The 13,559-nt window shown below is 47.4% G+C and overlaps 1 protein-coding gene across 2 annotated transcripts in view; it reads right to left on the bottom strand.

Moving 5' to 3' along the window:
* rpgrip1l (RPGRIP1 like) overlaps positions 1–12,141 on the bottom strand; it is a 23,036-nt gene extending 10,895 nt beyond the window's left edge. Inside the window, exons 1-17 of one of the 2 annotated variants that reach the window (XM_080303313.1) lie at positions 11,996–12,141; positions 11,252–11,347; positions 10,945–11,089; positions 10,472–10,782; positions 10,258–10,357; positions 4,050–4,193; positions 3,596–3,701; positions 3,093–3,239; positions 2,946–3,019; positions 2,693–2,832; positions 2,483–2,589; positions 2,361–2,411; positions 2,076–2,258; positions 1,832–1,949; positions 1,284–1,736; positions 348–451; positions 1–253 (exon numbers count right to left, since the gene is read on the bottom strand). The exon at positions 1–253 is cut by the window's left edge and continues 84 nt beyond it. In XM_080303313.1, coding sequence (XP_080159439.1) covers positions 1–253; positions 348–451; positions 1,284–1,736; positions 1,832–1,949; positions 2,076–2,258; positions 2,361–2,411; positions 2,483–2,589; positions 2,693–2,832; positions 2,946–3,019; positions 3,093–3,239; positions 3,596–3,701; positions 4,050–4,193; positions 10,258–10,357; positions 10,472–10,782; positions 10,945–11,089; positions 11,252–11,339 — 2,524 coding nt within the window. In that variant the 5' untranslated portion in view covers positions 11,340–11,347; positions 11,996–12,141. The remainder of the gene's footprint in view (positions 254–347; positions 452–1,283; positions 1,737–1,831; positions 1,950–2,075; positions 2,259–2,360; positions 2,412–2,482; positions 2,590–2,692; positions 2,833–2,945; positions 3,020–3,092; positions 3,240–3,595; positions 3,702–4,049; positions 4,194–10,257; positions 10,358–10,471; positions 10,783–10,944; positions 11,090–11,251; positions 11,348–11,995) is intronic. The other variant, XM_026172326.2, reaches the window with a different exon arrangement.
* Between the last annotated feature and the right edge of the window lie 1,418 nt (positions 12,142–13,559).

Below are 13,559 nucleotides of genomic sequence, written 5' to 3'. Positions count from 1 at the left end.
CGAACACGTAGAATTGAAGGAGCTCCGACTTCAGGTACCGGTCCAGGTCCGCATCCATCGAGACGGAGTACGACCTGAGGTCATGGAAGTCGGGGTCCTGGCGGTTGTGAACGGTGGCGGTGGGGTGGTCGGGGAAGTGAAAGAACTTGTAGACGACATAGGGGCTCGGCTGCCAGGAGCCTCGCGGCTGAAGGCCGGAGCAGCGGCGGACGGTGATGAAGAGCTCGTTCCAGTCGCCGGTCGTTGGCGGAGGCTGAGGAGAAACGACACGAGTGAGAACCTTCACCTGCTCAGGTGTATCCTCCTGCTCGTGTATCTGAGTGATGACGGGTGATGATGAAGCTCACCGCCTTCATCTTCTCTCGGTACAGTCGCAGCGTCTCCGTCATGGGCACCCTCAGCCTGAGCCAGAACTCCAAGGAGCCGAAGCAGCGCGCCTCATCACGCGACCCTGAAAGAGGTTTGCACACGAGCGTTCATCTGACGACGCGTTTTCATCGAGCATCACCGACAGTCGCCGAGTCTACCGTCATCGTCAAGTACAGCCGCCAGCCCGCAGACCGCGTGGATCCGGCCGTCACTGAGCTGGCTCGCGGGTCACACGGCCCCTCATGACACACAGGAAGGTAAATATCCAGGTTGTGTCCTCGGCCCTACTCTCACCTTGTACATATTTGAGCTTAGAGCGGACATGAGGCGCTCCCCTTATAAAGGCTAATTTACATTAGATGTAACGTCATGTGGTTGGTTGCAGCTAACAGACTCACATTAGTTTATGTTAAGTCTGCTAGCCACAACCAACCAAACTCATGACGTCATGTTCCGTACTGACAGCAGATGGCGCTAAACATCTTTTTAAAGAAGCGTCTCTTCTTCCTCAGACCTCCACCTCCCTCTGAAGGTGGAGGAACAGCATCGGGATAGACGAGCTCTCCAAAGAGCGGTGCGCTCTGCTGGATGCACCGCTCGCTCAGAGCTCCCTGACCTGCAGTGTGTCCACACCGAGTGATGCTGGACTGGACTCTCTACACTGCTCATGCACTTAATAACAAAATAATGTACTTTAGTGATGCACCCGGTAACGGTTGTTCACTGCTCGCTGTCGGTCTGCACCTGTTCAGTGTTGTTCTTGTGTCTGTGTGTGTCTGTGTGTGTCTGTGTGTGTGACAAATGAAACATGGACTCTGTCGGTGAGCCTGAGCCTTTACACGAGCAGCTCTTTGGCTGTCTCTCAGTCTGTGCTTATGTCAGTCTCTCCCTCCCCCCACAGACCAATGACTCACCGACGAGCGCCACGCTGCCGTGAACCTTCCCGTCCTGTTCCAGCAGCTGCTGCAGATGAAGCTCGCCAGCCGCCAGCGTCCTCCAGTCCAGACCGAGCGCTTCGTGCAGCTCCACCCTCACCGCGCCCCGGTGGAGGTAGTCGAGGAAGCGTTCGTCCACGCTAACCACGTACTTAGAAGTAAAGTTGTATTTTGGACTGTGGCCCGTCACCACCGGTGTGGCGTGCAGCTCGAACACGTAGAAGGCGTACGTACAGAAGGTGGCGGGCTCAGCTTCGCCCAGCATCTGCAGGGCAGAGCCAGACAGCGTGACGCCTACTATCTGAAGCTCCAGCAGGTTTTCTCCACTCTCCAGGTGAAGCGCTTCGCCAGATTCGTCGGCCTCGTCCTCGGCTGTGGCGTCCGCTTTGACGCTGTAGGTTTTGGTCCCGTAGGCGATGTCTCTGAGCTGAGCTGCGGAGCAGAGAAACCTCATCATCAACGGTTCATTTATTCTTTAAACTGAACATCAGCAGGAGAACTGGATGGATGCTTGGGTGGGCGGGAACCTTCCAGTTTCCTGATCTTCGTTGCCCTGGCGTCCAGCAGCTGAGCCTGGCGTTCTAGCTTCTGCTCGTACTCGAGTTTGTCGGCGTCCATCTTGCGTAGCGCGGCGTCCAGCTCGGCCTGCGGCCACAAGAAAGGAAATAGATTCTGCTCAGCACAACAAACGTGATCAGGTTCCACTCTGACCCCTCCCCTTGCTGCTTTGCATACAGTAAGAATAAAAGTGGGCGGGTGTGTTTGCTCCACCTTGTAGCCTTGGCTGATCCGGCTCTCCGTGCTCAGGAGGCTCCGGGTCTTTTCCAGCTCCTGGATGGTTTCGGCGTGAGCGGCTCGCAGCTCCTTAATGGCGTTTTCCATGCTGGTGCCGCCCGTTTCCTCCTCCGCCTCCCTCAGGAAGTCCAGATCTCCACTCCTCTGGGATTTACGTGTCTGATAGACGATGATGTTACAGACAAAAGGCGAGACGTGAGACTGAATCTGGGCTGTGTATGATCGCAGTAACGACGGCAGCGGCGTGTGACGGGCACTCACTTTGACGAGCAGCAGCGCCTCGGTGAGTTCGGCCACGTCGTAGTTGCTCCCCTGTGAAGAGCACGGTGATGTCACACACACCAAACCTGCAGCAGGCGAGAGGATTTGATTCATCTGCTCACCCGACTGTAAAACTTGAGCTGCTCGTTCAGTTCCTCCAGCTGCTGCTTCTGCTGCAGGAACTGCACCTCCAGCTTCTGATTTGCTTCTTTCAGCTTCTCGTTTGTGTCTGAAAAACAATCAGAGGGAGGAAATCGGTCGCCACGTTCACCCTCGGCGCTCTCACGGGACACGGAGCGGTCTTAATGGGCAGGTAGGGGGCGTACCCGTACCTCTCTCGGCCTTGACTTTGTCGAGGATCTCGTTTTTGTCGACGAGGTCGGCCTTGAGCGCCGTCTCCAGCTGAGAGATCTGAAGCTTCAGCCGCTGCTCCTGAAGCTGCCATTTCTCCTGCTGAGAGACGTCAAAGGCGCTGCAACAAAAGGAGGAGGTGACGGAGGTCAACCTGGGCCAGGTAAGACTGAAACGTTCATGGACAAACGGCCCTCACAGCGCCGCGGCGTGTCTTCGCCTCCTTCTGCTCACCTGTTCAGCAGCTTCTCGTTGCTGTCCTTCAGCAGGTCTCTGTCCTGCTCCAGCTCGCCGATCCTCTCCTGCAGCTGAACGCACACACAGGCAGGTGAGCCACCACACCTGCACAGCAGCACACCCCTACAGCGGACTCGGGCTCACCTGCTCCATCCTCGTCCTGGAGACGCTGGCACTCTGCAGCTGCTTCTCCAGCTCCAAGCGCTTCAGCCGCTCGTTTTTCAGATCCGCCGACAGCTCGTCCACCTTCGCCATCGCCGCTTCATGACTGAGCTTAAGCGTCTGCTGACTCTGCAAAACAAACGCCGCCGCTGTTAGCTCGCTCTGTGTACACACCTGACACCTGGTCTTGTTGATCTCGTCAGGCCAGCTGTGTCTGCAGATGTGTGTCAGTGCCATCATCTGCATGATTCACAGTTTAAAACAATGCTGTGCACTGAATCAAGCCCCTCCCCTCTTAAGAAATCTTTCTCCTGATTGGCTGCAGAGGGATTTGATTGCGCTTGAAGTCACAGCGTTGCATAGAAAAGTGCGATAATTTGTTCTCTCACAGACAGAGAAGATCAGTAGTGATTACTGGATGTTGATCTTGGTGCTGCAGGGTTTCAGGTGGGGGAGGAAGAGGAGGAGGCCAGGAAACGTCTCACCTCCTGCAGCTGCAGATATCGCCCCTCCAGCTCAGCCACGGTGTTGGATCTCACCGCCAGCTGCTTCTGCAGTTTGATCAGCGTCACGTTGCTGTTGACGTGCGTCCTGACAGGAAAAAACAAAGATTCATCCACAACCTCGACCTCGAGCACAGCTTTGAGTGAAGAGGTGACCACAGAAAGTGATTATTGTGAATGACGGACGCCTCGCCACAGCACGAGCTCATCTTCTGCCCTGATACGGTGAAAGCTGTTGGACTGAAACCGTGAGAAACAGGCTCTGGTGCTCCCCTCCAACAAAAACCTGAGACCAAAATATTCTCACTGGTTTTATTTAGATGGATTTTCATTTACTCAAACATAAACGACATTTTTGATGAAATAACAGGAAACATCAGAACGAGGCGCCGCTCAGCTTTACGGAAGCTTCTTATTTAAAACCAGCAGCTCGTACCTCAGTTTGGAGCTCTGCTCCTGCCGGACCTGCAGGAGTCTCTCTTCATACTCGGCCTCCTTCCTCCTCAGCTCCTCCCTCAGCAGCTCCGATGCACCTTCCAGCTCCTCCATGCGGCTCCGCTGGGACTCGATCACATTCTCTCTGCGACACAAACATGGCGCGTCACAATCAATGAGCTTCTGAAAATGAGGGACTGTGTGTGTCACGACCTTATTTAAACCCTCCAGCTAAAGCTGCGAGTCTGCACTTCACTCACAGCGTGAATCCAGTAAAGAACTACAAAAACTGTCATTTATAAATCCTCAGAAGGAAGCTCTGTGGAGCCTTAGTTACTCTTATCTTCCTGTTTCAGTGCCGATGCCAGCTAGGAGGACACGGTAAATATTTGTGAGGAGTTTCAATGACTGATGTAAAATACCACCTTTAATAATATCCTTAATATCCAGGATATGTACTGTGTCCACCGAAAACCTGTTTAAACACCATGAAACTGTTTCAACCTATTAACAGCAAAGACCTGGAGGACATCTTAGGTCAACTGAACTCCTCCTCCTGCTGTTTAGATGTCCTGCCAACAAGTTTTTTCAAAAAGGTCTCAAAGACTTTAGAGTCAGACCTGTTACAGATCGTCAACTTTTCTTTATTATCAGGTGTGTTTCCAGAATCACTAAAAACTGCTGTAATAAAACCTATACTGAAAAAGGACAATCTTGACAAGACACAAATGAACAACTACAGGCCGATCTCAAATCTCCCGTTTTTAAGTAAGATCATTGAAAAAGCAGTTTCTCAACAGCTCAGTTACTTCTTAAAACAGAATAATTGCTACGATGCCTTCCAGTCAGGTTTTAGGCAGAACCACAGCACTGAAACCGCTCTGACCAAAGTGTTCAATGACATATGTCTGAATACAGACAGTGGAAAAATGTCAGTCTTAGTTTTACTGGATCTCAGTGCAGCATTTGATACAGTTGACCACAACATATTACTCAAACGACTGGAGAACTGGGCAGGTCTTTCAGGAACTGTACTAAACTGGTTCAAAACATACGTAGAAAACAGGAAATACTTTTGTTACGATTCGATGTTGTCAGTGTTTTGTTTTAGGCATGACTGTTATGCGTTTCCTATTTTACTTTGAAGGTCTGTCTTATCTCAGTGTGTTCAGTTTACGCTTCCTTGTCTCGTCAGTTCTGATTTGCCCCAGCTGTGTTTCCCTCCTGTTGTCTATTCCCTGATTACTCCCTCTATGTATTTAAGCCCTGTGTTTCAGTTTGTCATGGTCTTGATTTCCCCCTGTGTTGTAAATAGTTTGTTGTATATACAGTGGGGCAAAAAAGTATTTAGTCAGCCACCGATTGTGCAAGTTCCCCCACCTAAAATGATGACAGAGGTCAGTAATTTGCACCAGAGGTACACTTCAACTGTGAGAGACAGAATGTGAAAAAAAATCCATGAATCCACATGGTAGGATTTGTAAAGAATTTATTGGTAAATCAGGGTGGAAAATAAGTATTTGGTCAATAACAAAAATACAACTCAATACTTTGTAACATAACCTTTGTTGGCAATAACAGAGGTCAAACGTTTACTATAGGTCTTTACCAGGTTTGCACACACAGTAGCTGGTATTTTGGCCCATTCCTCCATGCAGATCTTCTCGAGAGCAGTGATGTTTTGGGGCTGTCGCCGAGCAACACGGACTTTCAACTCCCGCCACAGATTTTCTATGGGGTTGAGGTCTGGAGACTGGCTAGGCCACTCCAGGACTTTCAAATGCTTCTTACGGAGCCACTCCTTTGTTGCCCGGGCGGTGTGTTTTGGATCATTGTCATGTTGGAAGACCCAGCCTCGTTTCATCTTCAAAGTTCTCACTGATGGAAGGAGGTTTTGGCTCAAAATCTCACGATACATGGCCCCATTCATTCTGTCCTTAACACGGATCAGTCGTCCTGTCCCCTTGGCAGAAAAACAGCCCCATAGCATGATGTTTCCACCCCCATGCTTCACAGTAGGTATGGTGTTCTTGGGATGCAACTCAGTATTCTTCTTCCTCCAAACACGACGAGTTGAGTTTATACCAAAAAGTTCTACTTTGGTTTCATCTGACCACATGACATTCTCCCAATCCTCTGCTGTATCATCCATGTGCTCTCTGGCAAACTTCAGACGGGCCTGGACATGCACTGGCTTCAGCAGCGGAACACGTCTGGCACTGCGGGATTTGATTCCCTGCCGTTGTAGTGTGTTACTGATGGTGACCTTTGTTACTTTGGTCCCAGCTCTCTGCAGGTCATTCACCAGGTCCCCCCGTGTGGTTCTGGGATCTTTGCTCACCGTTCTCATGATCATTTTGACCCCACGGGATGAGATCTTGCGTGGAGCCCCAGATCGAGGGAGATTATCAGTGGTCTTGTATGTCTTCCATTTTCTGATGATTGCTCCCACAGTTGATTTTTTCACACCAAGCTGCTTGCCTATTGTAGATTCACTCTTCCCAGTCTGGTGCAGGTCTACAATACTTTTCCTGGTGTCCTTCGAAAGCTCTTTGGTCTTGGCCATGGCGGAGTTTGGAGTCTGACTGTTTGAGGCTGTGGACAGGTGTCTTTTATACAGATGATGAGTTCAAACAGGTGCCATTCATACAGGTAACGAGTGGGGGACAGAAAAGCTTCTTACAGAAGACGTTACAGGTCTGTGAGAGCCAGAGATTTTCCTTGTTTGAGGTGACCAAATACTTATTTTCCACCCTGATTTACGAATAAATTCTTTACAAATCCTACCATGTGGATTCATGGATTTTTCTTTTCACATTCTGTCTCTCACAGTTGAAGTGTACCTCTGGTGCAAATTACTGACCTCTGTCATCATTTTAAGTGGGGGAACTTGCACAATCGGTGGCTGACTAAATACTTTTTTTGCCCCACTGTAGATGTAAATAGTTATTGATACTGTTTTTACTCGGTAGGGGTGAGAAGCCATTTTTCTTTGGGAACCTTTTCTCCTGTTTTTGGTTAGGGAGGCAGGTAAGACACCTGTAATTTTTGTTTGGGGTTTTCTGTGAAGGTAAGCCAGCTGCATTTCATTTCTAGAGTTTTTGTTTGTTGTTTTGGCCATGCTCACCCTGATGCCTGCTACCTTTTGGGACTCAAACTGACTGGCTGTTGTGAAATCCGTGGTAGCTGTTTTTTGTTGGTTCGTCCTCCTTAAGAGCAGGGAGTGGGGGGGCATTTTTCCTTATTTTTATTTTCCTTATGTCGCACGCCGGTTCCCTGGGCTGGGGTGTAACACTTTCTATCAATAGGTAACTTCACATCTGAGCAGACAAGTATCACATGTGGAGTTCCCCAAGGTTCCATCTTGGGACCCCCTCTGTTTAACATCTACATGCTCCCACTGGCACAGATTATAAACAACAACAAAATAAACTATCACAGCTATGCAGATGACACACAAATATATATCACAATGTCACCAGGAGACCGAGGCCCTGTACAGGCTCTTGGTAAATGCATTGAGGAAATCAATGACTAGTTGTGCCACAATTTTCTCCAGCTAAACAAAAACAAACTGAGGTAATAGTCTTTGGCGCCAAAGAAAAACGATTACAGGTCACCAGAGAACTTCAATCTATACATCTAAAAACCACAAACCAGGCGAGAAATTTGGGTGTAGTGATGGATGCAGACCTAAACTTAGAAAAACACATTAAGACAATAACAAAGTCAGCTTACTATCACCTCAAGAATATTTCAAGGATAAAAGATCTGATGTCTCAACAGGACCTGGAAAAACTAGTCCATGCATTCATCTTTAGTAGGCTTGATTACTGTAACAGCATCTTTACAGGTCTACCTAAAAAATCAGTCAGACAACTACAGCTCATTCAGAACTCTGCTGCTCGAGTCCTCACTAAGACCAAAAAAGTGGACCACATCAGTCCAGCTCTGAGGTCTTTACACTGGCTGCCTGTCCGTCAGAGGATAGACTTTAAAGTTCTGATGCTGGTCTATAAAGCTCTGAATGGTTTAGGACCAAAATACTAGAGATGGACCGATCCGATATTACGTATCGGTATCGGTCCGATACTGACCTAAATGACTGGATCGGATATCAGAGAAAAATAAAAAATGTAATCCGATCCATTAAATATCACGAAAGCACCTCACAAAACTTGCAACACGCCGTAACTCACCTCAAAACGTTAGCACGTCGGAGCAGTATGCATCACGTGATAGAGCGGCTGTGGCATGCAGGACCTGTCGGTGGTCTGGATAGCATTTGGAGCTTCGCTAGCAACCCGGCATTTCATCTCCGACAAAGTTATCCCGAGAGAAGTAAAGCAAGTGTGTAAGTCCATCTCTGAATGTTTGTAAAGCATTCCTGCGTTAAGCTTAACAAGCGATATATGGAGCGACTGCCTCTCCGGCTGCTACTTCAATCATGAAACTGCTTAATGATCAGCTGATCGGCTTTTCTGTCGCGAGTCCGTGTCTCTAGTTTGTTTTTGGCCCACTTTGCACCAGAAAGAGGAAACCAGCGGCTGAACAACAGCAGCACGTTTAAGCTTGATCAGCTGTTGTTAGAATTTATTTAATATTACTTTCTACTCGAGGATCTTTTTCTACAGCTGACGCTGGTAACTGTGCAGGGGCGGATCTAGCAAAGTTTAGCCAGGGGGGCCGATAGGGCATTAACAGGGAAAAGGGGGCACAAAGACATACTTTTCTTTCTTATTCTCATTTAAAATGTCGAGCTTTTAATAAATAATTATCTGACACACAAAGTTTTAATCTGATGTAAAAGGAATAGAAGTCAATTACTGTATATAGTAACTATTAAGTCTAATATATACCCTAGTAAGCTATAGTACTTTTTCCTTTGGGAAGGTACCATCTGTGCAGTCTGCAATTTTGTTGAAGAAAGATGTTGAATCTATTTAATATTTCTTGAAAAATAATTGATTTCTGTGCATTTTGTTTCACACTGCATCAAATTAAGGTTGATTACGTCGATTAAGCATCATGAGGTGGAGCGTGAGGGGTGGTTCCCTATTTTTTATTTATTTTTGTTGTTGCTGGGAGTTGGAACCCTATTAGTTAGGTTGCTTAATATTTATGCTAAGTACTCTTTAAAATACCAGAATAGGGAGGATGGTGTAGGTCTAAGTTTATTAGATTGATCAGTATTGCTGAACTATGAAATGTTTTTTTTTTTTTGCATACAGGTATAACAGAATAGCTTTAGTGTAGTTGTTGTTTTAAACTTGAGTATGAACTTATACAAAATGCAGCAAGATATTTAAAAAACAGCTTTGTTGATTAAAACACACTATATCGGATTCATATCGGTATCGGCAGATATCCAAATTTATGATATCGGTATCGAACATAAAAAAGTGGTATCGTGCCATCTCTACAAAATACATCAGTGACCTCCTGACCCAGTATGAACCTTCCAGATCCCTCAGGTCATCTGGATCCGGTCTTTTATCAGTTCCCAGAGTCAGAACCAGACACGGAGAAGCTGCATTCAGCTTTTATGCTCCTTATATCTGGAACAAACTCCCAGAAAGCCTCAGATCAGCTGAAACACTCAGTTTATTTAAATCCAGGCTGAAGACTCACCTGTTCTCAGCTGCATTTGAATAAAGCACCAAATCCACACTTTTAAGCTTAAATTTCAAAACTTGCATTTAACTACTGATTTTACTGTTTTGATTTTATATACTGTTTCGTTTGTTTGTTTGTTTGTTAATTAGTTAGTTTGTTTGATTGTTTTAATCAATTTTAAATCATGCTTTTTATTTGTTCTTGTTTCTAATGTCTCTGTAAAGCACTTTGAACCACCTTGTTGTTGAATTGTGCTGTACAAATAAACTTGCCTTGCCTTAAATAAGCTCAGGATGACTCATAGGTAAGGACGGGAATTAAGAACTGGTTCTTGTAGAGAAGTGGTTCCCAGTAGTCCAGCTGTATGGAATTGTTAGTCTGTTTGCCGATCGATCCTGCTTATGGAGTCTTGTGCTCGTGCATCCAGAAACAGCTCCATCATGCTGCTGACACAACTTCAGCTCTTTACATGCACCTGCACAGACAGCATGCTAACGCTAAGCCAGCCAAGAACCCGGAGTGATATCCTGCTTAGAGGTGTTTTTGAGCCAGAATCGATCACTAACATCTCACTGATTCCCATTCCTACTCACAGGTTGCGGATCTCTGATCTGGCCTCCTCCAGCAGACTGTGCCCATAGCGAGGCAGCAGGCCAGTCGGAGGTCGTCCTCCTCCCTCCAAACTCCTTGTACCTGCAGGAGATGAATTCACAGAGGGAAGATGGTAAAAGTTAAACAGAGAGAAAGAAAACACGCAGTTCGTGGAGCGTGATGGCAGAGAAGCTCTGGAGACGCCGCAGAACTCACTTTTAGGTCGTATTAAAGACGGAGACGACATGTCGTCTCTGAACTTCTTCAACCCCGTGTTGACTCGCGGCTGGATGCGGTCGTACGGCGTCGGCCTCTGGCTCTGACGATTGATGAGTTGATGCTTTGCCACCAGGAGGCGCTGTTTCAGCCCTTCGTTTTCGGCCTGCAGGGCCCGGACCTTCTCGTGGAGCTCCTCCATCATCTCCTCCATCTCCACGTCTCGGACCCTGGAGGATGGGGCTGTCCCTGCTGCCAGCTGCTCCATGCGGTCACGGTTGTTCATCAGCCTCTTCAGCTTTGTGCTCAGTCTGCAGAGAGACAGTTAAATTAAATGGTATATTGTTAGACACATTAAGGATTCTGGAGCTTTTTGTGTGGAAAAATATTATTGAGGAAATAAACGTGTTCTCTTTAAAGACGTGCTTTTGTTCAGTGATAAAAACGCCCCGGGCATATGGGAGAAGCCTCACTTCTTGATTAGATCATCCCGTTTGTGGCTGTGCTGTTTGAGCTGCAGCGTCTCCTCCTGCAGCCGCAGGAAGCGGTCCTCCAGCTCCTCCCGGGACACACGCGAGATGTCCAGTCGCGCACGGGCGTGCTGATAGGTCGACGACTCTGTGAGCAGAAATCAACAAATTAGCAGGTGAACAAACTGTACCACATAAAACAGAGCACTGGATTTAACCTAAAATGTAGGTTAGAATTCAACGTTTTAGTCATGCAACTGTCTGCTGGTACGTGGAGGACTCTGAAACAGCCTGATGAGTGTGGACACACCTGGTGGAGCCGGTGTGAGTCTGGAGAGGTCCACCGTGACGTCCTTGACCGGCACATCTGCTGCCGTCTCATCCCGGAGGGTTGACATGTTTCAGCCTGGACAGAAGATTCAACCGTCGGTGGCGGTTACAGACAGCTTTACGCCTTTTATAATTCATCTCTGAAGATAAATCTCTCAGTGAGGTTAAAAACACAATCGGCACAATGAATAAAAATACTTTACAATGAAAACTTAATCAGCAGCACTTCACTTTAAAGACGCCTCTAATAGCGCGGTGTTAAACGGACTGTTCACCATTTCAAAAGCACCAAAATTCAAACAGCCTAGTGTGTTACATGTATGCCGAACTTAAAACCGGCTAATTCCGATGTTTCCGAGTCTTCGACGATAATTACGAAGCCACATTTAACGCTACTTTCGACCGTGAACATTAAAACGTATAGAATTTAAAGGTAGTCTGGTACCGAGCGATGATTTAACAAAGCAGCGTTATCTTTGACCAATGGGACACACCATATTAATATCAGGTAAATAAATTAAAATATATATTATGCGTACGTGGATGTATTTCACTGAAAAGCTCTGAATCTATCGTGTTTTTTTCCGCATTAGCAGCAGTAGCTAACGAGCTAGCGGAACCGTCTAATTATCAGATTGCGTGTCGCCTCAAACGCTCGTGACTCCATATTTACTTCTGACTTGTTTCCGGTCATTTTTCTGGTAACATCTGACGTATTTCTTACCTTTTACAACGACTTTGTTCAGTTTAACTCACGGTTGCTACTGAAAACATAAACGCTCATCACGTCGTTATGGTACAACAGCGCACGCGCTGTGCGAAGAGCCTTCTGGGAGTTGTATTTTTTGTTCCTCTTTTTTAGCAGTCAAAGGCTTTCCTAGCTTATATTTCCCTCTAGAATATGACACAGTATAAACCACCAGTGATTAAATGCTCTTAAAGCTGTTTCGAGTTTAATAAGAAGGACTTTTGTGTGTGAACGTGTCTGTTTCCTGCTGATTTTCATGCAGAAACCCTCTCTCCTGTCTGTCAGCTGTATCTCTGACTCTGGGCCAATTTGGGGACTTTGTCTGACCTGACTTTACATGTTAGCGTATTTATGAGCAGTGTGGCTCACTGCTGCACACACATCTGCGGGGATTTGATAGGCGTGCTGTCAGACGCATGCCTTTCATGAACTGGCGATGGATCTAATTTAGCACCCTGAGATGAGCGTCGGCAGGCCAGGATAAGCTCAGTCGGCATGTCAGTGTTCGCTGGGCCGTGACAGTCTCCCATCACTGCTGCTGCTTCTTCCAGGCATAACCTTTGAACCCTCCTCCCCGCAAACACACCTTCCCCCGTGTGTTCGGCCTGCGGCAAGCAGGCGCGGATCTGTCAGCGAGTCAGCCTGTCGTTGAAATCTATGATGCCTGCTGGCTTCTTGTTCAACAGGCCGTGCCCACGTTGGTGCAACAACTGTCAAGCACATGATCAGACGAGCATGGAGGCCCGTCTTAGCCTCCTATTGTAATATAGGCAGATTTTCCCTCAAACATCCAGCAGTCATGGCTTTTATTCAACTGGAGCCACAGGGGGGGAGGTCAAAGTCTGTTACTGTCAGGCACTGAAAGGAGAGGCCAGATCAGCCGCCTACTGTAAATCTGCTTCTTCTTTCAGCTGCTGCATTCATAGCTCCACTGCACAGCGGATCATCTGCCTCCATCTCCTCCTATCCCAGCATCCTCCTCCGTCTGAGCTCTTCTCCTCCTGCCTGGCAGCTTCATCTTCATCCTTTTTTATCAGTAATAGTCCCTGCACCCACCTCCTCTCACTGATCTGCATCGTCGTTATCATACGATCCTGTGACTGTCCCAGATGTGACACTAGATGGCAGCTGGTTAACGTGTGAGCAGCTGAGGATCCTCCACCAGTCACCTCTGTGAGGACAAATCACTCGGCTAATCTGATGACACAGATGAAGTCGCAGCCTCTTTAACAACCAGCTCAGAATTTAATGGGGAGTTATGTGGTTCAGACAAAACGTGAGGGAAAGAAAGAGAGAGACCTCTGAGTGCTCAACATACAGAAGATGCATAATTATGTGTCTGAAACAGGGGTGGGCAATCTCACCTTGGGTCAACACACCTGAATCACATGATTAGTTCCTTACCAGGCCTCTGGAGAACTTCAGGACATGTTGGGGAGCTAATTTAGCCATTTAAACCAGCTGTGTTGGTTCGAGGACACATCTAAAACCTGCAGGGACACCGCCCCTCGTGGACTGAGATTGCCCACCCCTGGTCTAA

Source organism: Astatotilapia calliptera, chromosome 7 (assembly GCF_964374335.1).
Source record: "Astatotilapia calliptera chromosome 7, fAstCal68.1, whole genome shotgun sequence".
NCBI lineage: Eukaryota > Metazoa > Chordata > Actinopteri > Cichliformes > Cichlidae > Astatotilapia > Astatotilapia calliptera.
The sequence above is the reverse complement of the archived record's forward strand: the minus strand, read 5'-3'. Positions and strand labels throughout refer to the sequence as shown.